The sequence below is a fragment of the Mesocricetus auratus genome, unplaced genomic scaffold (genome assembly GCF_017639785.1).
Source record: "Mesocricetus auratus isolate SY011 unplaced genomic scaffold, BCM_Maur_2.0 Super-Scaffold_100004, whole genome shotgun sequence".
Lineage (NCBI taxonomy): Eukaryota > Metazoa > Chordata > Mammalia > Rodentia > Cricetidae > Mesocricetus > Mesocricetus auratus.
Window position 1 is genome coordinate 899,684 of NW_024429189.1, and position 26,267 is coordinate 925,950.

At 49.4% G+C, this 26,267-nt stretch overlaps 2 protein-coding genes across 5 annotated transcripts in view; one reads left to right on the forward strand and one right to left on the reverse strand.

Moving 5' to 3' along the window:
• Usp20 (ubiquitin specific peptidase 20) overlaps nucleotides 1-12,446 on the reverse strand; it is a 32,299-nt gene extending 19,853 nt beyond the window's left edge. The window contains exons 1-5 of one of the 4 annotated variants that reach the window (XM_040745027.1): nucleotides 12,349-12,446; nucleotides 5,365-5,417; nucleotides 3,176-3,223; nucleotides 2,565-2,661; nucleotides 1,123-1,176 (exon numbers count right to left, since the gene is read on the reverse strand). In XM_040745027.1, the coding sequence (XP_040600961.1) occupies nucleotides 1,123-1,176; nucleotides 2,565-2,645 (135 nt within the window). In that variant the 5' untranslated portion in view covers nucleotides 2,646-2,661; nucleotides 3,176-3,223; nucleotides 5,365-5,417; nucleotides 12,349-12,446. The other 3 variants (XM_040745028.1, XM_040745029.1, XM_040745026.1) reach the window with 3 other exon arrangements.
• A 188-nt stretch (nucleotides 12,447-12,634) lies between these two features.
• CUNH9orf78 (chromosome unknown C9orf78 homolog) lies at nucleotides 12,635-22,471 on the forward strand. The gene is made up of 9 exons (XM_005085500.4): nucleotides 12,635-12,949; nucleotides 13,265-13,324; nucleotides 14,600-14,651; nucleotides 15,468-15,538; nucleotides 18,058-18,135; nucleotides 19,594-19,791; nucleotides 21,287-21,423; nucleotides 21,510-21,608; nucleotides 22,013-22,471. The coding sequence occupies exons 1-9, from the start codon at nucleotides 12,867-12,869 to the stop codon at nucleotides 22,102-22,104; spliced, it is 870 nt and encodes a 289-aa protein (XP_005085557.1). The 5' UTR covers nucleotides 12,635-12,866; the 3' UTR covers nucleotides 22,105-22,471.
• The last annotated feature ends 3,796 nt before the right edge of the window (nucleotides 22,472-26,267 follow it).

A 26,267-nucleotide genomic window follows, 5' to 3' on the forward strand; every position in this document is an offset into this window, starting at 1 on the left:
TTACAGCGTGCATCACCACACTCAGATTGCTGGAGTTTTTTGTTTTTTTCCTGACCGTGGTGGCGCACGCCTTTAATCCCTTCAGGAAGCAGAAGCAGGTGGATCTCTATGAGTTCAAGGCCAGCCTGGTCTTCAAAGTGAGTTCTGGGACAATCAGGGCTACACAGAGAAATCCTGTCTCAAGAAAAAAAAAAGTATTTGTTTTTAAAACAAACAAACAAAAAAACAAACAAACAGGGTCTCTCTATATAGCCCTGGCTGTCCTAGAGTTCACTAAGGAGACCAAGCCATCAACTCACGGAAAATCTTCCTGCCTCCGCCTCCTGAGCAGTGAGATTAAAGATGTTCACCACCATACCATACATGGAGTTTTAAAAAGAAAAAAACAATTTTGGGGGGTGGGTTTCGAGCCAGAAATTCTCTGTGTAGCTTTGGAGCCTGTCCTGTAACTCACTCTGTAGACCAGGCTGGTCTCAAACTCAGAGATCCACCTGCCTAGTGCTGGGATCAAAGGCATGAATCATCACCACCCAGTCTTAAAAAGAAATTTTAAGTAACATTTTGTGCATGATTATAAAATACACCACATAGTTACAAGAAAACTTGAATACTACTTGTAGTACAGAGAAAAATGAAAATTACTTGTAATTCTACACCTCTGAGAAAAGTGTCACATCTTGACACCTCTACCTTCATTCTCTTTTTCTTTGAGACAGAGTCCCTGTAGCTCAGGCTATCCTGAAACTTGATATGTAGACCAGGCTGTGCCATCGCATCTACCCACTTCCACTCTGTCTGACGACAGCAATCACAGCACTAGGGACTCCCTGGATGCTGTGCTAAGACCACTGCAGCATCTGTCTGGGTATTCTACCCTGTCCCCACTAGAGGGCGTGCAGACCTTGTGACTACATGGAGAAGCCCAGGCCCCAACCAAGACTCCACACAAGCAGAGTTCATGGAGACAGGATACTTGGCCCAGAGTCTTCTCCAGCTTGACGTTTTCTTCTGTCACTCTTCAAGGTTGCCTAAGTAGCTACCCCAGGGACTACTCCTGGAGCCTGAACTTGCAGCAGTACCCACTGGGGTAGGTACTCCCAGGCCAGAGTTCGTATTCTTTACCTGGAGGCAGGCCCATAGGTTAGGTCCAGCAACACCACATGACTGGCAGGTTCCCTGAGGGAGGGAGAAGAGGGAGGTGTGAGTGGCCAAGAATGAGGCACAGAGCATCCTCTCCATCAGCTGCCACACACTCATCCCAAAGGCCTTGGCTTCAGAGGCCTCCCCAGCCTACCACCTACATGGGGGCCTCAGGGCACTTCCATCGGAGCGAGTTTTTTTGTTTTTTGTTTTTTGTTTTTTTTTTTCGAGACAGGGTTTCTCTGCGGCTTTGGAGGCTATCCTGGAACTTGCTTGGTAGTCCAGGCTGGTCTCGAACTCACAGAGATCCGCCTGCCTCTGCCTCCCGAGTGCTGGGATTAAAGCCGTGTGCCACCAACGCCTGGCTTCGGAGCGAGTTTTTTAAATCACATGTTTGTAAAGTATTTCAAGTCAAATCAGTGAAACTTTAAATGGACTAGCAGACTCCTCACAGTGATCTCCAGAGCCTCCCTGAGTTCTTCTGTGAAGTCAGCTCTGAGTGCAGGGACTCCTTCTCTGTCTGGAAGGCAGTCATTAACAACGTCCCATCTAGGAGTCTGCCTGAGCAGTCCCTGGATGTCTGCACTGGATTCACTGTCAGCTCCTGCCTTCATCCTCGTCTCTCAGATGCTTTTTAAACACTACTGGTCTTATTCTGGAACTTTCTGAATATCCAGAGAAATGCTGAAGACAGTTTCTGCCATCCCCAGGCAATCCTCTCCCACCCCTTCCTCTCCACAGTCAGGTTTCTCTAACTCTCCTTCCTTTGAAGAAAACCTCTCGGTCTGTTTACTTCTTTTATTTTGAGACAAGGTCTCACTACATAGCTGGTCCTGGTCTGGAACTCACAAGAGATCCACTTGCCTCTGCTTCCCAAGTCCTGGGATTAACGCATGCACCACCACACCTGACAACCCAGGCACTTGCTTGCGCTCCAGTATGGAAACCCTCCCTCATGCAGGGTTTTTCACAGAATTTCACTTCAACAACCAGAAGGCAATGCCTGCATGTCACTTGGAGAAAGCTCCTCTTCCTCTGCGGGCACCTCAAGCAAGCTAGGGGCTCCATGTGTAAGAACAGACGGGAGGCTAAGGTGTGGCTCATTAGTTCTGCATTTGCCCAGAGTGCCAGGAGGAAAATGAGACCCAGCCCTGAATGCTCATCCCTGCCTTATGAAAGCTGTGTACCCAGCCAGTGGAAATGGATGGAGCCATTACTGACTCTCAGGGGAGTTGATCGAAGCTGATTAATGGCAGCAGGACCCAGTGCCTGCAAGAAAGCTCCCAAGCAGATGCCAGCAGGGTCATTACACACAGAAGGCTTTGCAGAGCTGGGGGCAGGGAAATACTGTCCTGCCTCACAGAGGTCCCCAAGCACATGGCAGCCCAAGGCTGGGCCCCAGGTCCTGAGGATTGTTCCTCTACCTTAGACTTAAGCAGCAAGTCCTCTTTGGTCACCTCCCCTATGCAGTCCAGGTGAGGGCAGATGTCTCTGGCGTCTCCCATTCTGGCCCAGGCTCCCCTGTAAGGAGACACTGCAGGTTAGCAGCAGGGGACAAGAGGCTTTTGGTATTAGTTGCAATCCCAGGTCTATTTCATACCCCCCTCTCCTAGTCTGTGGAGAGAGCGGCTGTCTCACCGGGTTGGTATGAGGGTCTGCATAGTTAAAGGGTATCAGAAAGATACTGGCCCATGCCTGACAGATGGCACTCTTAACAATGCTGGCTGGCTATGAGGCTTAGGCTCACTGGTGGGGAGACAGTGGAGTCATGCCAGTCCCTTAGGACTGTCCACCCTGTCCAGACCCATGGGAGGTGTCGGTGATTCAGGAGGAGGAGTGACTGGCTTTCAAAACTGCCCTCTCTGACCGGACAGGGCCATCTTCTAAGGAGCCCAAGGGAGGCTGAGTGCCCCGAAGCCACAGCCTCAGTGGAGCAGTTCAATTATAGGTCACATATCAAAGGCCACACAGGTGGCACTGCCTTCAGGAACATCCGAGGACAAGGAGAGTGGCTGAGCACTGGCAGAAGACTCACCCAGGAAGCAGGATGGACAAGGTGGCCAAAGTGTCAACAGCAGTGTATCTGGGTGACAGATGTCATGGGTAGAAAAGTTAGCTTTGCTGCTGTAGCGACACACTCACAGGAAAACCAAACCCGGATGCTCTAAAGGTACTAGTGCGGAGAAGCTAGGCCCCTCCATGTGAGACAGACAGCACTCCTGGAAACCATTTCTCTTTAAATCAGGGAAAGGAGGAAATCTGTCTGGAAGATCAATGCTTTCCTGCCAGGTGGGGGCGCACTCCAGGCAACAGTCTGGTCACACAGCAGATGTGCTACACTAGGCAGGGGGAGGATACCCTGGCATGTTTTTGCAAAATCCTGGTTTTTTTTTTTTTTTTTAAAAAGGAGACGCCAGCTCTGTAGTGGTCATGTCTCTAATCCCAGCACGTGGAAGGCAGCAGGGCAATCACAAGGTAAAGGCTGGCACTGGAGAGTTAAGAGCACTGGTTGCTCTTCCTGAGGACCTGGGTTTGGTTTCCAGCACCCACATGGTGCTCACAACTATCTGTAACTCCAGTTCCAGAGATCAGACACCCTTTTCTGGCCACTGCAGGTACCAAGCAAGCAAATGGTAAAATGCTGGCAACACAATCACACATACATGCACACACACACACAATTCAATGTCACCCTCTGTTACACAGAAAGCTGGGCTAGCCTGGGGTATATGAGACCTTGTATTAAGAAATAAAAACAGCTAGGTGGGAGTGGCACATGCCTTTTTAATCCCAGCACTCGGGAGGCAGAGGCAGGCAGATCTATGTGAATTCGAGGCCAGCCTGGTCTACAGAGTGAGTTCCAGGACATGCTCTAAAGCTATACTAAGAAACCCTGTCTCAAAAAAACAAAAATAAAAATAAAATAAAAACAAAGCCAGGTTTAGTGGCACTCCTTTAATCCCAGCACTTGAGAGGCAGAGGTGGGTGGATCTCTGTGAGATCAAGACTAGCCTGGTCTACAGAGTGAGTTCCAGGCCAGGGCTACACTGTTAGACCCTGTCTTAAAAGAAGGAGAGAGAGAGAGAGAGAGAGAGAGAGAGAGAGAGAGAGAGAGAGAGAGAGAGAGAGAGAGAGAGAGAGAGAGAGAGAGAGAAGAGAGAGAAGTCCAAAATAAATAACAACAAAAACCCTGTTTCAGTGCTTTAATACTTGAGCAGATCAGTCTAGGAACCTGACAGCTGATTCCGGCTCAAGAAAGGTTCAAATCAGCCACAGGTGTAGGTGGAGCCTACAGTGTCCTCAGCAGCAGCCAGGGCTACACTCCACCCGCACCCTCTCCACCCCCAGGGTCACCCAGGCAGAACATGAGACACTGTGCCAGCTGTCACTAGGATGAACAGAGTCCTGTAGCAGCCCAGCAAAAGCACTCCCTGCGTCTCAGCTGCTGTGACGGCCCCAGTAGCACAGACCAGGGGATAGTTCCTTCTTGTCTTATGTCTCACCAATGGCCACCCCAGAGCAAGGGCTGAAAGGTGGTCAATGGGTTGCAGGCCCTGCTCACTTGTGAGCTCTCTCTCTCTCTCTCTCTCTCTCTCTCTCTCTCTCTCTCTCTCTCTCTCTCTCTCTCTCTCTCTCTCTTTCTTTCAGATTTGTTAGTGTGTGTGTGTGTGTGTGTGTATGTGTGTGTGTGTGTGTGTGTACGCAGCAGCATGGGTGTGGAGGTCAGAGGACAACTGTAGGAGTCAGTTCTCTCCTTGTTCTATGTGGGTCCCCAAAGTTGGAACTCGGGTTGGCAGGCTCTGCACACAAGTACCTTGACCTGCAGTCATCTTGCTGGCCCTTGTTCCCTAACTTTAAAAAAAGCCATGCTCCCACTTCACCTTTACTCTGAGCATCAGGGACAAAGGCAGCTCTACCACCCTTCCGCCTCAAATGGCAAATGCCCAGCACAAGAGCCATACACCACCGGGCGGTGGTGGCGCACGCCTTTAATCCCAGCACTCGGGAGGCAGAGGCAGGCGGATCTCTGTGAGTTCGAGGCCAGCCTGGTCTACTGAGCGAGTTCCAGGACAGCCTCCAAAACAATACAGAGAAACCCTGTCTTGAAAAAAAACAAAACAAAAAAAAAAGTGACCTGTGAGTATAATCCCGTGACCTTCTAGGAGAGCCAGCTCCCCCGTCGATATCTGAGGGGTACGCCTTAGAGGAGGAGGTGGGACCTACCTGAGTCAATGGTCCATTCTGTTGACAGTGACGGCTGCTGAGGTGGTCTGCACCTGGGGGTAAACAAAACACTTCGTACAGCATCTACTTTAAAATTACTCTTGGTTGAAAACACCCCATACTATCTGGGGGCTGTCTGGGGCTCCACAGGCTTTGTGTTCCTCATGGACAGTGATACCCCGCTTCCAGGATGGGTACAGAACTGGCAGATGGGTCCCTCTGGAGAAGACCTGGCCCCTCCACTCAAGCCACCGAGCCCCTCAGATCACCTTTCGAGCCTTTCCAAAGCCCCACACTGCTCTGACCCTCCAAGTCTTCAGTCACCGGGGCTACAACACCACTCAGTTGATCAGGGTTGCCACTGCCCCTGCTTCCTAGGTAGGCCGAAGTCTCCCAGATGTGGGCAGTTCAGAGAGGGAGGGGCAGTTAGAAGGTATTTTTAAAATGGCCACATGACAACAACAGGGTTCAAAGTTCTAAATTCCAAACCTTACTTGAAGCCAGGTTTTGTTAGTCTGTTCGGAGACCAAGTGCCTGCTGGCGCTGGCCCAGTGCTATTTTGGGCAGAGGTGGGGTTTTAGTGTCTCTGTCACATGTGCCAGCATTCCAGACAGATGTACTGAGGAAGGCGAGTCTGGCTATGATCTTGGTGCCCAGAAAAGAATGACAATTACAGGCCCAGTTTTGTTTTGTTTTTCACACAAAGGCTCACTCTGTAGCCCAGGCTGGCCAAGAATTCACTGTATAGTCCAGGCTGGCTTCAAACTTGTGATGTTCCTGCCCCGGGGCCTTACGTGCTGCGACTGCAGACAAGCATTCACACACCCAGGGTCAGACCTATTTTAATTCATAAGAGCAGCTGGAGTCCAGGCCCTACAACTTGAGAGAAGGAAAGGCTCCATGGCTAACAAGCCTCAGAATCCTCACTACCCCATTCCTCACAGGAAGTGACAGGCAGCATTGTCACTGAGTTTGTTCATGGCCAACCACCTGGCTGGTTGGATGGCAGTGAGCTTTGCACACAGTCGGTATTGGTCCACACAGACCTCACTTTAAATCAGCTGACATCTTTCCAAATGAGCAGACATGAGCAGCCTGGACTTCATGGGTCACACCAAGGTTTCTCAGCGCAAGGGCCCTACAAACAGCCCTGGCCCACTGCACCTGTTGCGGTACCTGTTGTGTGTTGCTATGGTATTTGGTTCTGCAGCATGGGCATGCCACACACGGTTGTACACAAGGCAGTTTAAGTAAGCGAGTAACCCCATCTGTGATAGCACATACCCTACCACCTAAGCACTCAGGCTGCTGAGGCAGAGGATTTTGAGTTCCAGATTTGCCCAGACTACAGAGAAGGGCCTTAAACTAGGCACAGTGGCACATCCCTTTAATCCCAGCACTCGGGAGGCAGAGGCAGGGGGATCTCTTCAAGTTCCAGGCCAGCCTGGTCTACATAGCAAGTTCCAGGCCAGTCAAGGACACACGATGAGACCCTACTTCAAAAGTTAATTATTTAATTAAAACACAAGAAAAAGAGGGAGGGGAGCTGGAGCTATGACTCAGCCGTTAAGAACACTTGCTGCTTTTCCAGAGGGCCTGACTTCAGTTCCAACACTCACAATGTCAGCTCACAGGCTCCTTTCACTCCAGCACCAGGGGAATAGCACACCTCCTTCTCCAAGAGTGTCCACACTAGACATGTGCAAACATGCATATGTACATGCATGCACAACAATGAATAAATAAACAATAATAAAAATACGGCTGGTATTATGGCATACGCCTTTAATCCTTCAGAGTTGGGGGGAGGGCAAGGGCAGGTGAAATCTCTGAGCTTGAGGCCAGTTTGGTCTACAAAAATGAATTCTAGTCAGTCAGGATACATAGTGAGAGCCTGTTTCCAAGCAAACAAACAAAACAAACTAATAAAAATAAATCTTTAAAAAAAACACATTAAGCCAGGCATTGGTGGAGCATGCCTTTAATCGGGAGGCAGAAGCAGGTGGATCTCTGTGAGTTCCAGGCCAGCCTGTTCTACTGGGGCAAGTTCCAGGACAGGCTCCAAAGCAACAGAGAAACCCTGTCTCAAAAAAACAAACTAATAAATAAATAAATAAATAACACATTAATCCCCACACCCAGGGAGGCAGAGGCAGGTGACTCTATGCTGACTTTGGGCTAGCCTGGTCTACAGAGTCTACAGCCAGGGCTCTACAGAGAAACCCTGTCTCAAAACAAACAAACAAGCCTTTGAGAAAGGGGAAGAGAAACTGAGGAAGGGAAGGAAAGAGTGGTCACTGAACAACTGACAACCTAGCATATGGACTAGACTTTAGGTAACAGTAATTTTTAAGATTCACCTGGGGGTGGGGGTGCACATGTGTGTGGAAGTCAGAGGCCAACCTCGGGTGCCACTCTGGAGCTGTCCACCTTGTTTCTTGAGACAGGGTCTCTCACAGAACCTGAAGCTCAGTAATTAAGCTAGATTGGCTGGCCAGTGAGCCCCCAAAGTCTTTACCCTCCAGTGCTGGGATTACAGACTCACACCATACACCTAGGAACTCTAGGATTGAACTCAGGTCTGCATGCTTGCTAGGCAAGCATTATAGTAACTGAGCACCCCCTACCACTGATGACACTGGCAACAACTGTCCCACCCTACCCCCAAAATTCCTACATTGACCCCCTAAGCACCATCATCCTAGCATGTACAGGTGTTTGGAAGTAAGGACTCTGGAGAAATAATTAAGTAAAAATCAGGTCTCTGTAGTGGCCCAGGTGGGACTCATGCTTCTGAGACTCAAGCACAAAGAAGGGATGGAGGCTGTCACACAGCAAGGCCACACGAGTACAACAAGAAGGTGCTGCTGAAGCCTAAAACCACTTCATCCTGGGCTCCAGCCTCCAGAACTTGAGATCATTTTGTTGCATCCTGGTCTGTTGCCTGTTGTCAGAGCAGCCTTGGAGACTGATTATTGTAAAGGTTTGCAGGAGAAAAACATTCTCTGGCTGTGCACGATGGCATCCTTCCTTACTCCCTGATGACTACGTGACCTGTCCGTCTGCTTAGTTTCCCATGAATCAGCAACAGTGACATTAGGAAATGCAGACATGGAAATTAAAGTGGAAAATAGCCAATAATCGGTGAAGATAGGAGAATGAGGGCTCATCTTATTACTCAAGCAACCCTCTCTGGCAGCTAGCTTCCTTTCCTACAGAAGAGCAAAGCCACCTGCCTGGGGTCACACAGTGAGGAAGGGACACAGCTGGAAGGGAGCAGGTCAGGTGCCAGCAGGCCTCTCATAAAGGCTGAAAGGGAAAGGAAGACCCGCAAAGTACAGGGTGCTGGGTACAGGGTGCTGGGTACAGGCCCTCTGAAGGGCAGCTGATCCTAGCAACCGCCCTCAGGGACCCACTAGACCACACCCCCACGTCTTGGAGCTGGAGAGTAAGGATGAGGGCAAAGAGCCCACCTCTCCTGCCCTATGAGACCTGAGTGAGACTTTAAGGTGCAGAACCTACAGGGTCAGGCTCTTGCACCTTCCCAGGGAGCTAGCAATGGGAGAAGCCCCACCCTCAGGGACCAGATGGGGGCGGGGTCCAGGAGAGGCAGCGCGCCTGCGCACTCATTCCAAAGGCCTGGCAGCTTCAAACGCCCGTTACTCATCACTTTCCCCAGAGGTTCTGGTAATATTCTTTCGAATCCCTGGGAGTCGCTGGTCCTTTAGGATCCGAAGGTGGCACTGCCGAGCCTCCGCCCACACCACCACTCACAGACCCTCTCACTAGCCAACCAGAGCCCCTTCCCTGCACGCCACACCCCTTGCTGACACGTGCACCTTCCTTTTCTCACTCCCCCTAATTCCGGACACTGCCCACATCCCTACCCCCCCCCGTCTCACTTCCCCGAGTCCCTATCCCTTTGACTCTTAGAGCCCAGTGGCATCCATCCCCACCCCCTGCCTGGACTAGCCCAGCTTCTCACATCTCCAAGTCTCCCCGCCCATCACGGACCCTCCTTAGGAGCTCTGCTAACAGCTCCAAGGCTTCAACTCTCCCAAGGTTAGGTAACCTCGAAGGACCCTCCCAACTGGTCAGGGAGGCCAGGATGCAACCCATCCATCACCAGAGGTGGGAAAAGTGAGCCTTGAGCACAGGGGTAACTGGCTGGGCCACAAAGCTCTGGAGCCCCAGAGCCGGGACCCAAATCCAGGGGACCTGCCCTGCATCCAATGCTCTAAATGAACTATCTCAAATGTGCCAGCCAGCAGGGCACAGGGACAATTTTCACCCCAAAGCACTAGCCACGACTACACAGCAAGGCAAGACTGTTCGTTTTTCAAAAGAAAAGAAAAAAAAATCGGGCCAGTCTGGGAGAGCCCCAAACCTACGCCCTTTCCTTTTCATTGACCCCTAAAAGAGGCATGCAGAGGGTGGCTCGGGCCCTGTTCTGCACGTCTTGAAGCTGTGTGGAGCACTGTATTGCTCTCTGGAGGACTGATCAGGAGAGGCTTGGAAGGAAGGGTTCCATTGGAGCTAGGAGGTAGCCTGGCTAGCCTAGAACTCACTCAGTGGACCAAGCTGGCCTCAACCTCCGACATCCGCCTGCCTCTGCCTCCCAAGAGGAGTGATTAAAAGAATGGGCCCACTACACCTCACTTTTTTTTTTTCAAAAGGACTTCTTAACGTTGATGTAATCAAATAATGGCCCAGACTCAGGTCAGCTAGCCTCAAATCTCTATGTAGCTGAGTATGACCCTGAACTTCTGACCCTACCAAGGGTTGGGAGTACAGGCATGAAACAGTATGCCAGGTTTATGCAATGCTGGAGGTTGGACCCAGGGTGCATCGTATGCACATTAGGCAAGAATTCTGCCAACCGAGCCACATCCCCAGTCCTTCAAACAAGTTTTTTTTCCTTTCTCTTTTCTTCCTCTTTTTTGTTTATGTTTTTGTTTTTGAGACAGGATTTCTCTGTGTAGCCCTGGCTGTCCTGGAACTTTCTCTGTAGACCAGGTTGTCCTTGAATTCAGAGCTCTGCCTGCCTCTGTCCTGAGTACTGGGATCAAAGGCATGTGCCTCCACCACCAGGCTCAAACCAGCATTTCTTGAATGCTTACTATGGCAGGGACTATCGAGATGTGGCTGCTCCGCAGAGAAACTGACAGCATTCCCAACTTCCAAGCCAAACTAAAACTGGAGACTCATCTTTGAACTAGAAGAGGAAAACCCCTCACTTTCCTGGAGGATCCCTCTCAGAAGCAGTCTCATTTTCAAGAACATGCCTCAGACGGGCTGAAGTCTCTCCGCCCAGGCACCGAGGTCAATTTCTGGCTGCCACACTCTAATCAGCACTTGTATTAAACAAGAATCAACTTCATCAGCCACAGCCCAGGGAGTGGATGTCACCTGGCATTCTGGCTTCAAGGAGGAGGGTGGCTTTGTATCAGATGTCCCTCTCTGTCTGGAAATGCTCCTGACCATCCGACTCTTTCCTTGATGGTACCAGCATGGCCCAGTACCCTAGGAACTATGGGGCAGGCCATCGCCAGGTAGGGAAATTAAGAACCAACTCTGGGGCTGGAGAGATGGCACAGTGGTTAAGAACACTTGCTTGGTATTCACAAGGTCCTGGGTTCAATTCCCAGCAACCACATGATGGCTCACAACCATCTGTAATGAAATCTGGTGCCCTCTTCTGACCTGAAGGGACACATGCAGGCAGAACACTGTATACATAATAAATAAAAATCGAAAAAACAAAAGCACCCCTGAGCCTGTGAGAGCTGTACATCCAAGTCCCTGGGTTTGTGCAGTAGTACCCAAGGAATTAATCTCCTTTTCAGCCAACATGGTGTCCAGTGAGTTCCACACACATCTAACAATGGCTGAAACAGTCTTATGGGGAGGTCAAGACTTTGATACTTAATGTCTTTTTCATCAAAGCCAAAAGGCTGTCTCAAGACATCCCAGTCTTCTTTGTCCTAGTTTAAGAGGAATGACAACCTCAGAGAAAACTGTTCTGGAGAAAAGCCAAGGCATGGCAGACATGCCTCCCTGCTTTAGAACAGTCTTCCAGAAAGAAGTCTCCATCAGTCCCTCCCCCAACCCACGAGCTGGAACGCCAGCTGCGGCAACAGCAAAGACCCACAGAGGTCTGCTGTCCTAGATGCTAACCCCGCAGCCGGGAGAACCGTGCCCCCAGCCCAGCTCCGCTTCCCAGCTGTGTAACCTGAAGCACCGGTTACTTCTCTAAGCCTCAGCCTTCTCTAACTTCCTCAGCTGGAAGACAGACCCAGCTGCATCTGAAGACCGGAGACCTCTAGGAGAGAAGTGTAGCCCAGTGCCTGCCACAGTTAAGTAAGGAGTGCTTTGCTCCAGAGGAACTAGTAATTAAGGAGCCCCTAAAAGTCCCATGTGAGCCATTATGCATGCACTTAGCCATCTCCTAAGTGTTTATGGATACCTTTGAAAGCTAACTACTCTCGCAATATCTTGGCGGTGGAAGGTGTGTAGGGCAGAGCAAGACAGTCCTCCAGACCAAAGAAGACGCCCCGAGCTCTCGAAGGGCAGTCCCCGGCCTCACACCCTTAGAGCGGCCTCTGAACGTCAGTGGCACCCTTCCTAGGGACCAGTAGCATCAGGCAACCCTGGTACGGGGAGTAGGCACCGGGACTGATATTCACCCCCGCCAAGGCGCTCAGCTTTTGTCCGTGAGAAATCAATTTGCACATCTGAGACCCAAGCCCGAGTGGCCTCGCGCTGGCCTTCCGAGCGACGTGCGGCCTGCTCAGGAGAAGCCAGGGCCGTGGGGACTTGGGGCGGACATAGGAGCCAGTCGATGGGAGGGTGGGCGGCGGGGACCTCTCCCCAGGTCGGGGCTGCCCCGCAAAGACAGGCCTCTCCAGTTCGCAGCGGCGGCGCGATCGTCCCCGCTCTAGCGGCCCAGCCCACCGCACCAAGCATCAGCGGTCCGGAACTCACCTGCCGTCGCAACCGCGCCGCCTGTCAGTCAAGCGCGCCCACCGCGACGCCGGGCAGAGTCTTGTGGCTCTGCCTGCCGTGCCCCGCCTCCTCACCGTCAACTGTCCAATCGAGAGAGCCTATGCCAAGGACGGGGCGGAGTCACATGGCGCTGCCTACCAGGGGGCCGGACGTGCGTGCCGGGGGCGTGGCCGTGCGAGTGTTGTGTGCCCATGTATGCTGGGAGTAGGGGGAGTGGCCGTGCTGCTGGGGCGTGGCCACGTGGTTCGAAGGCTGTCTTGCTGGTGGAGAGCGCGGTCACATCGCTGGGGCGTGGCCGAGGGTGTGGCCACGCGGCTGTACCTGCCCTGGCTTTTAGGAGTCGGGAGCTGGTGGCTATGCTGCTGGGGCGCGGCTTGGCGAGCCGCAGGAGGGTCTTCATGCAGCCGGCGCTCTGACGACATTCCTGCGCGCCGGAAGAGAAAGAGGTTCCCTGGACTACGCGGCTGGTAGCGCCGCTCCTAAGGTCTGGGGCCGCTATGCGGATCACCGGGAAGACTTTCCGCCGGCGGCGGGCTGACTCGGAGTCGGAGGAAGATGAGCAGGAGTCAGAGGAGGTTCGGTACGTGTTTGGCAGGACCTCCACGGGACAGGAAAAGGGAGACGGGCTTGGGACTGGCTACCGGCCGGCACCGCGCTGACACCATTGCCCGGGAGCCAGGACTGTAGTCTTTCAGAGGCTCCTGGTGATAAGGACACATTTCTCCGGTCCCGAAGCTCGGAAAGGTGCTCCGGAGTCGCATGGGTCTGACTGCCGGCGATCCACAGTGCTAGGGACTCGGCCGAGGGACACGGATGTCCTCGGAACTGAGCTAAACTCTGAGTTCCTCAGAGGATCTCTCAGCCTGTGCATTGCTTTGTATTCATTTTCCTCCAGGTTAAAACTCGAAGAAACCCGAGAGGTGCAGAACTTAAGGAAGAGGCCAAACGGGGTGAGGTGGGTACCACGGGGGTGGGGGTGGCGACATTCATTGATGACACAGACACTTCCCAGCTAGGGTCTCAGTTGCAAATCTCTCCTTCGACACAGTTCTTTCTCTAAACATACACTTCCACTGGCCGAAGAGGGGACCAGCTTTCTTAAAATGTTTAACCGACACATGCCCTGAGCCTGGTGGTATCAGAGTCTACTCCAGCTCACTAATTGCCTTTTGGTTTTTCGAGACAGGGTTTCCCTGTGTGGCTTTGGAGCCCATCCTGGAACTTGCTCTGTAGACCAGGCTGCCACTGCCTCTCGAGTGCTGGGACTAAAGGCGTGCGCCACCACCGCCCGGTCACTAATTGGAGTTCTTTTTGTTTTGTTTTTCAAGTAAATAAGTAAATAAAAGTTTGTAAGTAAATAAAATTACTTATACAGTGTTCTGCCTGAATATACATTTGTACACTAGGAGAGGGCACCAGATCTCATTGCAGATGGTTGTGAGCCACCATGTGGTTGCTAGGAATTGAACTCAGGACCTGTGGAAGAGCAGTCAGTGCTCTTAATCTCCAAGCCATCTCTCCAGCCCTAACTGGAGTTTTTAATTGCACGAACGAATTGTGAATGACAACACACCTGGGGTGGCGTGGTTGGTGCACGCCTCTAATCCTAACCTGGGAGTTTGAGGGCAACCTGGGCTATATAAAAAGACCCTATATTGAAAAACTTTGTGGGAGCCAGGTGATGGTGGCGCACACCTTTAATCCCAGCACTCGGGAGCCAGAGGCAGGAGGATCGCTGTGAGCTCAAGGCCAGCCTGGTCTACAGGGCGAGTTCCAGGATGGGCTCCAAAGCCACACAGGGAAACCCTGTCTCGAAAAACAAAACAAAACAAAAACACTTGCAGAGGAAAGGTTTATTTGTGTACATGTTCTGATTACTACATTCAGCTATCGGGGAAGACAGGGCAGGAACCTGGAGGCAGGAACTGAAGCAGAGACCGTGGAGGAGCACGTATTGCTTACTTCCCAGGGTTACGCTCACCTGTCCTATTACAGCGCAGGACCAGGGGAAGGGACCCCTGCACACAGTGGCCATCCCACACCAATCACTAGTAAGAAAAGGTCCCACAGGCTTGCCTACAGGCCAGCATGGTGGAAGCATTTCTCAATTGAAGTTTCCTCTTCCGGGATGACTCTAGCTTCTTTCAGTTGACAAAAGACACTAGCCAGCACATTGACTGATCCCCTTCTTGCCTCTGTGTCATTTCTTTGTCTGATTTCTTTTGCTCAGTGCTGCCGCCCTCCTGGTGGGAGAGAAGGTTCAAGAGGAGACTACTCTTGTGGTGAGTGTGGCCTCCTCTCTGGAGCTGCTCTTCTGTGAGTGTGTCTTCCTAATGTGTAACCATGATGCCAGGGAGATGGCTAGTCAGAGTGCTTCCTGTGCAACCACAAGAGTTCCAAGTTTGGATTCCTGGCACCCACAGGAGAAGCTGACAGTGGTGTTACCTACCTATAATCCCAGCCCCGGGGGCAGAGTCAGGACGATGTGCCGAATAAGCAAACTAAGATACCCTCTCTCAAAGGATAGGTGGAAGGGTTGGGGGAATGGCTCTGTGGGGAAAGTGCGGACGTTCTTGCTGCTCAAGTATGGGGACCTGAGTCAGGCCCTAGTGCCCACACAAAAGCCATACATGAGCAGGGTGTGGAGTGGAGACAGTTGGAGCCCTGGAGCTGACTGGCCAGCCAGTCTACCCAAATCAGTAAGTTCTCTGTCTGGGATACTTAAGGTGGAAAGGGATTGAGGCAGATGCCTGACTTTGGGCTCTTGCCTCCACAACCACACATTCACACACACACACATAAACATGTATATACACTGTCCACACACAAAACTAACACACATGGTCACATACAAAGTGAGAAAAACTGGGCGGTGGTGGCACGAACCTTTAATCTTAGCACTTGGAGGCAGAGGCAGATAGATTTCTGAGTTTGAGACCAGCCTGGACTGTCCTGTCTCGAAAGAAAGAAAGAAAGAAAGAAAGAAAGAAAGAAAGAAAGAAAGAAAGAAAGAAAGAAAGAAAGAAAGAAAGAGAAGGTTGAGAATGATTGAGGACACGCAACATTGACCTCTGACCTTCACGGTGTGCTTCCTGCAGGATGACCCTTTCCAGATGGCCACAGGTGGCATGGTGGACATGAAGAAGCTGAAGGAGAGGGGCAAAGATAAGTAAGTGGAGGGGACTTGGCGAGACCTGCCTGGGCCGTGGCTGGCGGGAAGGCGAGGGCTGCCGGGACACCCTGCAGAGCTTGCAACCTCTGTGCTGTGCCAGGGGAACGCTAATTAGAAACAACCCCAGTGGAGGCCTCGGAGCCAAGAGAGAAGAATCCATTTGTAAAGGGTCTTGTTCATTATTTCAAACATGGGGAAGTTTTGTATGAAAACCTAGTTACAAAAAAATCATACCAGAGTCCAGCTCCAGCAGGGTTCTAAGCTGCAGGAGAGACGCGAGGGTGTCGAAAAGTGAAGAGTATGACCACCGGTTATCTTTCAAATAGATGACCCTGAATAGCTCAAGCCGTTTTTATTAATACAAGTTCTAATGCATTCAAGCACGAGCGATTTCAGTACATTTCTCCTTAATCTTTTCCAAGAATCATTAACATTTACCCGTTTTAGTTTCTTTTCCTCTTCCCCACTCCCTTGATGTCCTTGATCTTTACCCTCATATCATTACTTTTTATATTGCAAGCCAAATGATTATATCTAGACAGGTACATCTTATTCATGCTGTGCCCTAACCAGCAGCAAACATGCAGTTACGAGCCTTTAATCTCAGCACTCAGGAGGCAGAGGCAAGCAGATCTTTGTGAGTTCCAGGACAGGCTCCAAAGCTACAGAGAAACCCTGTCTTCAAAAACAAAACAGGAGATTCAAGCCCTATGATTATCCCTTAACAATGTGATACTTTTATTTTTGTAATAAGCTAAGTATATGATGCCATACCTAGGATACTATTTTCAAGTGTAAGTCAATTCCTAGATAGTATGTATGTCACTTTTATGTGGACAACAGTTGTAATCCTGCTCTTTACAAATTCTCAAAATAATAATGACTATCTAATTCTTTAACTATTGGGACCAAGTTTATATTCTTCCTTGCAGTTTCTACGTGTACTTTTACTTCCAAGGAAACTGGGAGTTTTAACTGAGAAAATATCTAACCATTCATGTCCTGGTGCCAGAGTGATAACCGACCTCTTATGTCCTTTATCTTTTCCTTATATCTTCCTATAAGTTTTAATTTCATCTTGAGTTCTTTGGAATATAGTTCTCTTTTGTTGGGATAGTTATAAGCAAGAGTCGTTAACCTTAGTGAGTTCCTCCTGCTTACTCAGAATGACTGCAGAGGCAGCCAGGGGCAACAGGAGGAACCGGCCTCTGTGAATGACTGCAGAGAGGCTTAATTTCCTTATAGAGATGTTTAGAAAAAGTGTCAGCTTTTGTTCCTAGTAAACTCAGCTACAATCACAACTGACAAAGCAAAACTAAGAATTACCATAAGAATAAGCATGACAAAAGTTAAAACGGCCTGAAGCCCATGAGCTGCCTAGGATCAACCCACAAGTCCTTGCCAGGGGGATGGGATTCTCCAAAGGGCCATGCCATAAGAGGCTCCATTTGCAAAACATTTATGCACCATTCCCAGGGGTGACAGCATGGCTTCCACCAAAAATAAATAAATACATAAATGTTGGGGAAGTCCTGTGTATATGTCAATAAATTACTGCTGGCCAATAGGAATCTAGATAGGTGGGGCTAGGAGTCCAGGAGGATTCTGGGAAGGAGAAACACAAGAGAGTCAACATGTAACGCCATGGGGGTAGGAAGCCTAGAACTATTCTCCGGTAAGAAACATACTTAGATTAACAATTATGGGGTAATTACTTAAGTCAGAGCTAGCCAGTTAGAAACAAGCAAGGCCAACAGCTTCATAATTAATACAGCGTCTTGTGTGTTTATTTGGGGACTACAATGTGGCAGAGCCCAGGCAGCTGGCGGGGGATAAACCAAAGCGGCAAGCAGGAAAAGCTGCCCTTAACACATAAATACATAAATAAATAATGCACTGAAAACCCCAGCACTTAGGAAATGGAAGTAGGAAGATTGGGAGTTCAAGGCCAGCCTGGGCTGCATGAGACCCTCACTGGAAAAAAAAGAAGAAGAAAAGCAAATGTATTTAAGGAGCTAGGGAGATAGCATAGTGAGTAAAGTGGAGGGCCTGAGTTGACATTCCTGATACACATAAAATCCAAGCATAGCAGCATGTGTCTGTAACCCTTGCATTAGGGAGTGCAGACAAGTGAATTCTGGGGACTGGTGACCAACCTGTCTAGCCAAAATAATGAGCTCCGGGCTAGTAAGAGCCCATGTAAAAGACGACAGAGAGGTGCCATAAAGGGAGCGAGCGCACCCTAACACAATCCTTGACCTCCATGTTGTGTGCATGCAGGATCACACATGCATACACAGGAATTACATAGTATAAATTAAAAAGCAAAGGCAAAAGAAAGCATGCACTCATTCCCCAAAGTCTAAAAGCTGCTGCTGCCTGTTTGCTTGCATGTGTGTGTGGGTTTTTCTCTTTATATATTATAACATGTCATATGTTTTTATGTATTTCCTTTTGTATCTGAACTGTCTGTTATAACTTGGCTTCAATGAATGTGACTTTTTCCGTACTTGCAGGGTCAGTGAAGAGGAGGACCTGCACCTGGGGACGTCCTTTTCTGCAGAAACTAACCGGAGGGATGAGGATGCAGATATGTAGGTACCAGTGTGTTCTCAGTATCTGTAAGCATTGGAATTGGGCCCCAGCCAGACATCAGAAATGTCTAGTCACAGATAGCATGTCTCGTGTTTTCTTAGCTGTGCTCTCCCAACTTCTCAGGCTTGAGATCTTTGAAAGCCTCTCAGAGGTCCTTTCAAAGGGTGGGTCTTTGCCTTTATATTCCCGTCCCTCTCTCCTCCCACTCTCTTTCCTTACTTCTCTGGTGGGACAGATGCTAGCTACAGTACATCCTCTGCCCTTGAAGTTTTTGGACTAGTGATGCTTCCTCAAAGCACAAGAACTATCATGGATTTACCACTTCTTTTCCACCAAGGCCTTGAGCCCCACACACTCAGGAATTCTTTCTCACTTTTCCTTTATCTTGAAAAATTCGAGTTCACTCTGCTGGGTTGGGTAGGGGTGGAGAAAACAGAAACGTAATGCCACCTTCTGTCTTCAAAGGCATTAGGTATGACATGGTGGCTCATGACCACCTTGAATGAGATCTGGTGCCCTCTGCTGGCATGCAGAAGATTGTATACATAATAAATAAATAAAATATTTTTTAAAAAAATGAGCATTAGGTATGGTCACATCCAGAGATCGGTTGTTGTAGTCTCTAGTACACATTGATGTTTTGACTTGAAATTTTCAAAACTCCATGAACTCAAGCCAGGTATGGTGGTATACACCAGTAATTCTAATACCAAGGAGACTGAGGCAGGAGGATCTCAAGTTTGAGATCATCTAGGTCACACGGTGTGAAACTATGTCAAAAACAACCTCCAGGTATTTTTATTTTTCTTACTTTTTCCATAAACTGATAATTTCCTCATGGGAGACAGGTATGTTACACACGAATTTAATCCCAACACTTGAGAAATAGATGCAGGCAGATCTCATCTCTGAGTTCAAGGCTAGCCTGGTCTATATAGAGTTTGAGGCTAGCCAGGGCTTCATAATGAGAACCTGCCTTCTAAAATTGTTTCCTCATATCGATAGGTGACATGGCACAATGAGTAAAGACATCTGCCACCAGCCTTATGACTGTTCCGTCTCCAGAACCCATGTGGTGGGAGGAGAGAATCATCGCCCACAAGTTGTCCTCTGACTCCCACGTGCTATAGTGCATATGCTGTCACACACACACACACACACACACACACACACACACACACACAGAGAATAAAATGTAAACAAAGCTCATCATTAAAAATGCTCACTAGTAGCCGGGCGTTGGTGGCGCACGCCTTTAATCCCAGCACTTGGGAGGCAGAGGCAGGTGGATCACTGTGAGTTCGAGGCCAGCCTGGTCTACAGAGTGTGTTCCAGGACAGCCTCCAAAACAATACAGAGAAACCCTGTCTCGAAAAAACAAAAAAAAAAAAAAAAATGCTCACTAGCAGGTGCCTGTTGTGCCTTTCCGGCCCCCTAATCCTGTGGTCCCTTCTCAGGATGAAATACATTGAGACAGAGCTGAAGAAGAGGAAGGGGATTGTGGAGCAAGAGGAACAGAAAGCCAAGCCTAAGAATGCTGAGGACTGCCTCTATGAGCTACCAGAGAACATCCGTGTCTCCTCTGCTAAGAAGACGGAGGAGATGCTGTCCAACCAGATGCTGAGCGGCATCCCCGAGGTGGACCTGGGTATAGAGTAGGTCTCCCCGCCCCGGTCAAGCCACCAGCTTTCCAGTTAGCAGTCACACAGACCCGCCACAGCACTCGCCTAGCGTTCCTGAGACGTAGGGAAGCTGGGAAGATGGTACGGGTAGTGAAGTACTTGTCACTGTAGGCATGAGCACTTCAATTGGATCCCCAGAACCCATGCCAGAAAAGCAGCTATACTGGGGCGCACCGAGCAGGTGCAGATCCGAGAGCTGTTGGGGCTCGTGCCCAGGCAGCCTAGCCTACCTACTGAGTTCCAGGCAGTGAGAGACTGTGCTTCAAGTGAGGCATGTGCCTCCTGATGGACTATATCCGAGGTTGTCCTCTGCCCTTCCCACACGTGCTCACACGTGTACACATACACATGCATGTGCGCACACGCGCTCACGAAAGTTATGGACATCCTTCTCGGTCTCCTTGGAAACCCACACACAAGTTCTCTGAGACAAGTTGTCTCCAGAGGTTTCTTACACCTGGTCCCAGTGGCTGAAGAGACTCAGGGGCCCCTGACCTCTGGAAGCAAAAGTGTCTCCTTGGCCACTCCTTTCTATGTTTGTCAAGGGCTGTGTAAAGGCTGATCCACACCACCTCCATGAGCCTTCTTTCATCTGCATGGAAACAAAGGCAGTGGTCAGCAGCTTCATTGCTTAGACTGAAGTGCTAGGAGGCTTGTGTCTCTTTCTGGTCTAGAAAGTTTGAACCTTAGGCAGCCCCCTTCATTTTCATGGGCATGATATCTTATGTGTGCACACATGTGCATTTCTGGGGATTTGAACCAGGGCCTCACACATGCTAGATAAGTGTTCTGCCACTAAGCTACATGCCCAGCCTCAAATTTCCTTTTTGGTTTTTTGTTTGTTTGAGACAAGGCTTCTTTGTGTAGCTCTGATGTCCTGGAACTCACTTTGTAGACCAGGCTGGGCTGGAACTCACAGATCCTCCTGCCTCTGCTTCCAAGTGCTATGGTTAAAGGTATGCACCACCACTGCCAGGCTCCAAGATTGCCTCTTTATTGAAGAGACAGCACATCTGTTCTCTGATGGCTCTGAGTTTTCCATACCAATTTGATCACAGGGTCGGGCCAGGCAGGGTGGCACACACTGGTATCTGAACCCTGGGGAGACTGAGGCAGGGGGGAAATGGATCTTGAGTTTCAGGCCAAATGGGGCTTCATACAAATCTTGTCTTTAAAAAAAAAAAAAAAGGAGCTATGTGGTGGTAGCGCACACCTTTAATCCCAGCTCTCAGGAGGCAGAGGTCAGCCTGGTCTACAGAGTGAGTTCCAGAGCAGCCATGGCTACACAGGGTTACCCTGTCTTGGGAAACAAGGAAAGAAGGAAAGGCATGAGGTGGCCTGGTACACTGTAGCGCTCTGTGCTCTGGGACAGAAGCTTTTCCTTGTGCAGTAGGAGTGGTCGGCCTCCCCAGTCAGTTCCAAAGGTGTGATGGCCTCATGTGAAGTGTGGCTCTTTCTCTTTTCATAGTGCTAAAATAAAAAATATCATTTCCACGGAGGATGCCAAGGCCCGGCTGCTGGCAGAGCAGCAGAACAAGAAGAAGGATAGTGAGACATCGTTTGTGCCCACCAACATGGCTGTGAACTATGTGCAGCACAACCGCTGTGAGTGCCCTGCCTGCCCCAGGCCCCGTGAGTCTCCTAAGAGCCCCACCTCCCGCCTCATAGTTCCTTGTTCTTTCTCCATTCAGTTTATCACGAGGAACTCAATGCACCCATCCGAAGAAACAAAGAAGAGCCCAAAGCCCGGCCCTTGCGAGTGGGTGACACGGAGAAGCCAGAGCCTGAACGTGAGTACAGCCGGGGGTGGCACTCAGTGGCCTGTGAAGACAGAGTCATACTGGGCAGGGCAATGCTCAAGCCCTAGGGGACCAAGGCTTCTGACCCACACCCCTGCTAAGGACCATGGCCACATGCCTTCCTCTTTCCAAGCTGTGGTTCCTCCTTGGTGAAGTGAAGAGAGGTGTAGAGGTAGCTCCATTGCTCTGGGGCCCTCAAGCTGTCCAGCTAGTAGAGAGTGAGTCTAAAAGTTTCTGTTAGGGAACAGCAAAAACATGAGTAAGAGCCATGTAGCAAGGCTCTCTACTGGCCTCAGGGCTGGGGCTGCTGTTGTGAATGACTCTAGCCAGGTCCTCACCTTGGAACAGTAGTTTCTGCTGGCTTCATCATGACACGCAGCCTCTGTTCTCCTCAGGGTCCCCTCCCAACCGCAAGCGTCCTGCTAATGAGAAGGCCACAGATGACTACCACTACGAGAAGTTCAAGAAGATGAACAGGCGCTACTGAGACAGCGGTAGGGGCTGGATAGCACACAAACCCAGTGAGAAGTTTAAGAAGATGAGTGGACAGCACGTATGCACACACACTCACACGTGTCCCAGTGCAAACAGTGCCCTGCATAGAACCTGCTTGTTAGCTTTTGCTTACCTGCTAGACTTCTATTCTGGTTTTGAGTTGGAGACTGTGTATTCCTTGAATGCTCTCTTCTTCCCTTCTGGGATTTTAGAGGTTCCACCACACCTGACTGGCAATTTCAAGCACTAACTTTGTAACTTTCAAACAAGACATTATATTCTATGTCTTTTTTGTTTCCTACCTGAGACAAACTAGACAAACTATTCTCAAGAGTGTTATTAAATTGCTTTAAGATTTATTTGCATGTGGGTGTTTAGTTTTCATATATGTCTATGTAGCATGTGTGTACATGCAGTGCCTACAGAGGCCAAAGAAGGATGTTAGTTATTTTGCAATTGTAGTTACCCTTACTTGTGAGCCGCCATGTCCATGCTAGGAATCTAACCCAAGTCCTCTGGAAGAGCAGCCTGTGCTCTTAACTGCTGAGCCACCTCTCCAGTCTATTTAAATTGTGTTTTGGGATTGTATACACAGCCATGGTTTCCTTCACTATTTGAAATGGGGTTGAAAAAAACATCCGTCCTTGCTGGGTGTGGTGGCACACTCCTTTAATCCCAGCACTCTGGCAGAGGCAAGGGGATCTCCAGGAATTGAGATCTGCCTGATCTGCATAGTGAGTTTCAGGACAGCCAGTCAGAAAAGGGTGGGGGGAGAGTGCTGGTGGTGCTGGTGGTGGACACATGTGACCTGGTTCAGAGTGTCCAGTTCACAGCAGAAAAATGGTGGATGGGTCAGATACGCTGGCATTCCCTGACTCTTACAGAGCTACAAAGTTCATTTAATTAAGAAGGAAAAGTTCAGCCGGGCGGTGGTGGCGCATGCCTTTAATCCCAGCACTTGGGAGGCAGAGGCAGGCGGATCTCTGTGAGTTCGAGGCCAGCCTGGTCTACAGAGCTAGTTCCAGGACAGCCTCCAAAGCCACAGAGAAACCCTGTCTCGAAAAACCAAAAAAAAAAAAAAAAAAAAAAGAAGGAAAAGTTCTAGGACAGCTACAGTTGCACAGAGATACCCTGTCTCAAAAAAAAAAAAAAAAAAAAGAAAGAAAAAAGAAAAGGAAAAGGAAAGCAGCCTGGCATGGCACAAGCCTTTTTTTTTTTTCAAGACAGGGTTTCTCTGTATTGTTTTGTAGAGTGTCCTGGAACTCGACCAGGCTGGTCTCAAACTCACAGAGATCCGCCTGCCTCTGTCTCCTGAGTGCTGGGATTAAAGGCGTGCGCCACCAGTGCCCGGCGGCACAAGCCTTTTAGCCCAGCACTCAGCAAGCAGAGGCAGATCTCTGAGTTCTGGCCATCTAGAATTAGAAGCAGGCAAGTAAAAAAAACAACATGGAACGTTCATCTTATCTCTTTTAAAACTTGATTGTTAAATACAAACTGAGCCCAGCTCTCCTGTTTGCCTTGCGTTTCCTTCTGTTATGGGGCACCATAGAAGACTGCTCAGACACAGGTTTAAGCCAATAGACAGTCTTTATCTGCCAGCCAGCGACTACACTAGGTGCTCAGGATCTCAGTGTAGCCCTGGGCCTTTTCTCAGGATGAACTTGTTTGGTTTTTTTTGTTTGTTTGTTTTGTTTTTTGTTTTTTTTTTTGAGATAAGGTAGCTCTGCTTTGTAGAGCAGACTGGCCTCAAATTCACAGATATCCGCCTGCCTTTGCCTCCCAAGCACTGGGATTAAAAGTGTGTGCCACCACTGCCTGGCTCAGGGTGAAACTTTAAACACAAAAACCACGTCCCAGGTTCACATATTTAAATTAATCAAAAAGCAAGTTAGTACATTTTGAGACTTTCCCAGAACTATGGACTTTGATTGTTAGGTCTTTCTTTTCATTTTGGCAGATGATGCTGTCTACATGCTGTGTTTTACAGCCTGAATGGTACCTCCATCAGGGAGCCAGTTGTGCTAAGATCTGAAGGCCTGTTACACTTCCAGTAACAGGCAGGATTTTCAGATCTCAGGGGTTGGATATATGTCAGAGGAGCACGTGGGGCCATGGGACAACCAGTAACGAAAAAAAAAAAGGGGGGGGGCTGGATGTGAGCCCCTTTTGGCAGAGTGCTTGGCTGTCAGTAAACAGCTTGGTATTCATTCTCCATAAAGAGTTCAAGTACAGTCTGGTTGTAAACAAAAAATGGACAGGGCATGGTTCACACACCTTTAATCTCAGCCCCCAGGAGCAGATGCAGGCACCTCTGAGTTCCAGGACATCGGTCTACAGAGTGAGTTCCAGGACAGTCAGGACTATACAAAGACACCTCCCCCCACCTCACTTCCCCCACCCCTTTGGGCCTGAATTGGTCTCTACCTTAATGTGTAGCTGAGAATGACCTTGGACTTCTCATCCTCTTATACCTCTTGGGATTACAATTCCTGGCACAGGTGATTCCTGTAGACACTTTGCCCTCAACAGGGTCAAGCATAACACCCCACGGCCTACGTGTGGGCCTTGCACACTGATCCTTCCAAAGAGAAGAGAGATCCAGAGGGAACCTCATAGTGGGGAAACATGTATACGATGCCTCTGCTGGCTAGTTTTCGTTAGTGACACAAACCTAGACATAGGTGGGAAGACAAGACCTCAACTGAGGAATTGCCTTCATCAGATTAGCCTGGGGGACTTTTTCTTAATTACGAATTGATAGGGGAAGGCCCAGTCTGCTGTGGGTGTCCTGGGCAAAAAAAAAAAAAAAAAAAAAGGCCGGGCGTTGGTGGCGCACGCCTTTAATCCCAGCACTTGGGAGGCAGAGGCAGGCGGATCTCTGTGAGTTCGAGGCCAGCCTGGTCTACAGAGCTAGTTCCAGGACAGCCTCCAAAACAATGCAGAGAAACCCTGTCTCGAAAAACCAAAAAAAAAAAAGGTAGCTGAGGAGCTAGAGAGAGGGCTCAGTGGTTAAGAGCTCTGACTGCCCTTCCAAAGGACGTGGATTCAATTCCCAGCACCCACATGGCAGCTCACAGCTGTCTGTAACTTCAGTTCCAGGGGACCTGACACCCTCACAGACATGCATGCAGGCAAAACACCAATGCACATTAAAAAAAAAGAAAGGTTGTGAAATAATCTCTTCATACACTGAAATGTGTCACTCTGATTGGTTTAATAAAAAGTTGAATGGCCGGGGGCTGGAGAGATGGCTCAGAGGTTAAGAGCACTGCCTGCTCTTCCGGAGGACCTGAGTTCAATTCCCAGCAACCACATGGTGGCTCACAACCATTCGTAATGAGATCTGGTGCCCTCTTCTGGTGGCCAAGCATAGAACACTATATGCATACATAATAAAAATAAATAAAAAAAAAGAAGGAAAGTAATTAAAAAAAAAAGTTGAATGGCCAATAGCTGGGCACGGTTTCCAGGCACAGAGGATGCTGGAAAGAAGGGTGGAGTCGCAAGGAGATGCAGAGGAAGCATGACATGTAGGAGATGAGGTAACAAACCACGAGCCACGTGGCAGCACACAAATTAATAGGAATGGGTTAATTTAAGTTCTAAGAGCTAATTAGAAACACCCTATTGACTTTCTTAGTAAGTCTCCATGTGGTTATTTGGGAACTGGCTTGCAGGACAGAAAAAAGTCTGCCTACGAAAGGTAGCTGAGCAAGCCAGAGGGAAGAAGCTAGTAAGCATTGTTCCGTGGTCTCTTCATTTTAGACGCTCAGGTTCCTACCTTGAGTCCTGCCTTGGCGTCCCTTAATGTTGGACTGTACCTGTAAGATGAAATAAACCCTCTCCTTCCATAAGTGGCTTTTGGTCATGGTGTTTACCATAGTAATTGAAAGCAAATTAGAACTGTCTCAGCTAAGTTCAGTGTTGGCAATCAAGCCATGCTGACAATGTGACCCTGTATAGGATGAGGTGGAAATAGCCCTTTACGTTGGCAGTCCCCTTCCAGAACCCCGGACCCTAGTCTAATGATGAGAAAACCCTCAAATTCCAGTAGAGGGGCAATCTACAAGGATTTTCAGGGTGAAGGTATAATATACGATGTCAAATTTTTATTTCTTTTGAGGAAAGGGTCTCACTGTGTAGCCCTGGCTGCCC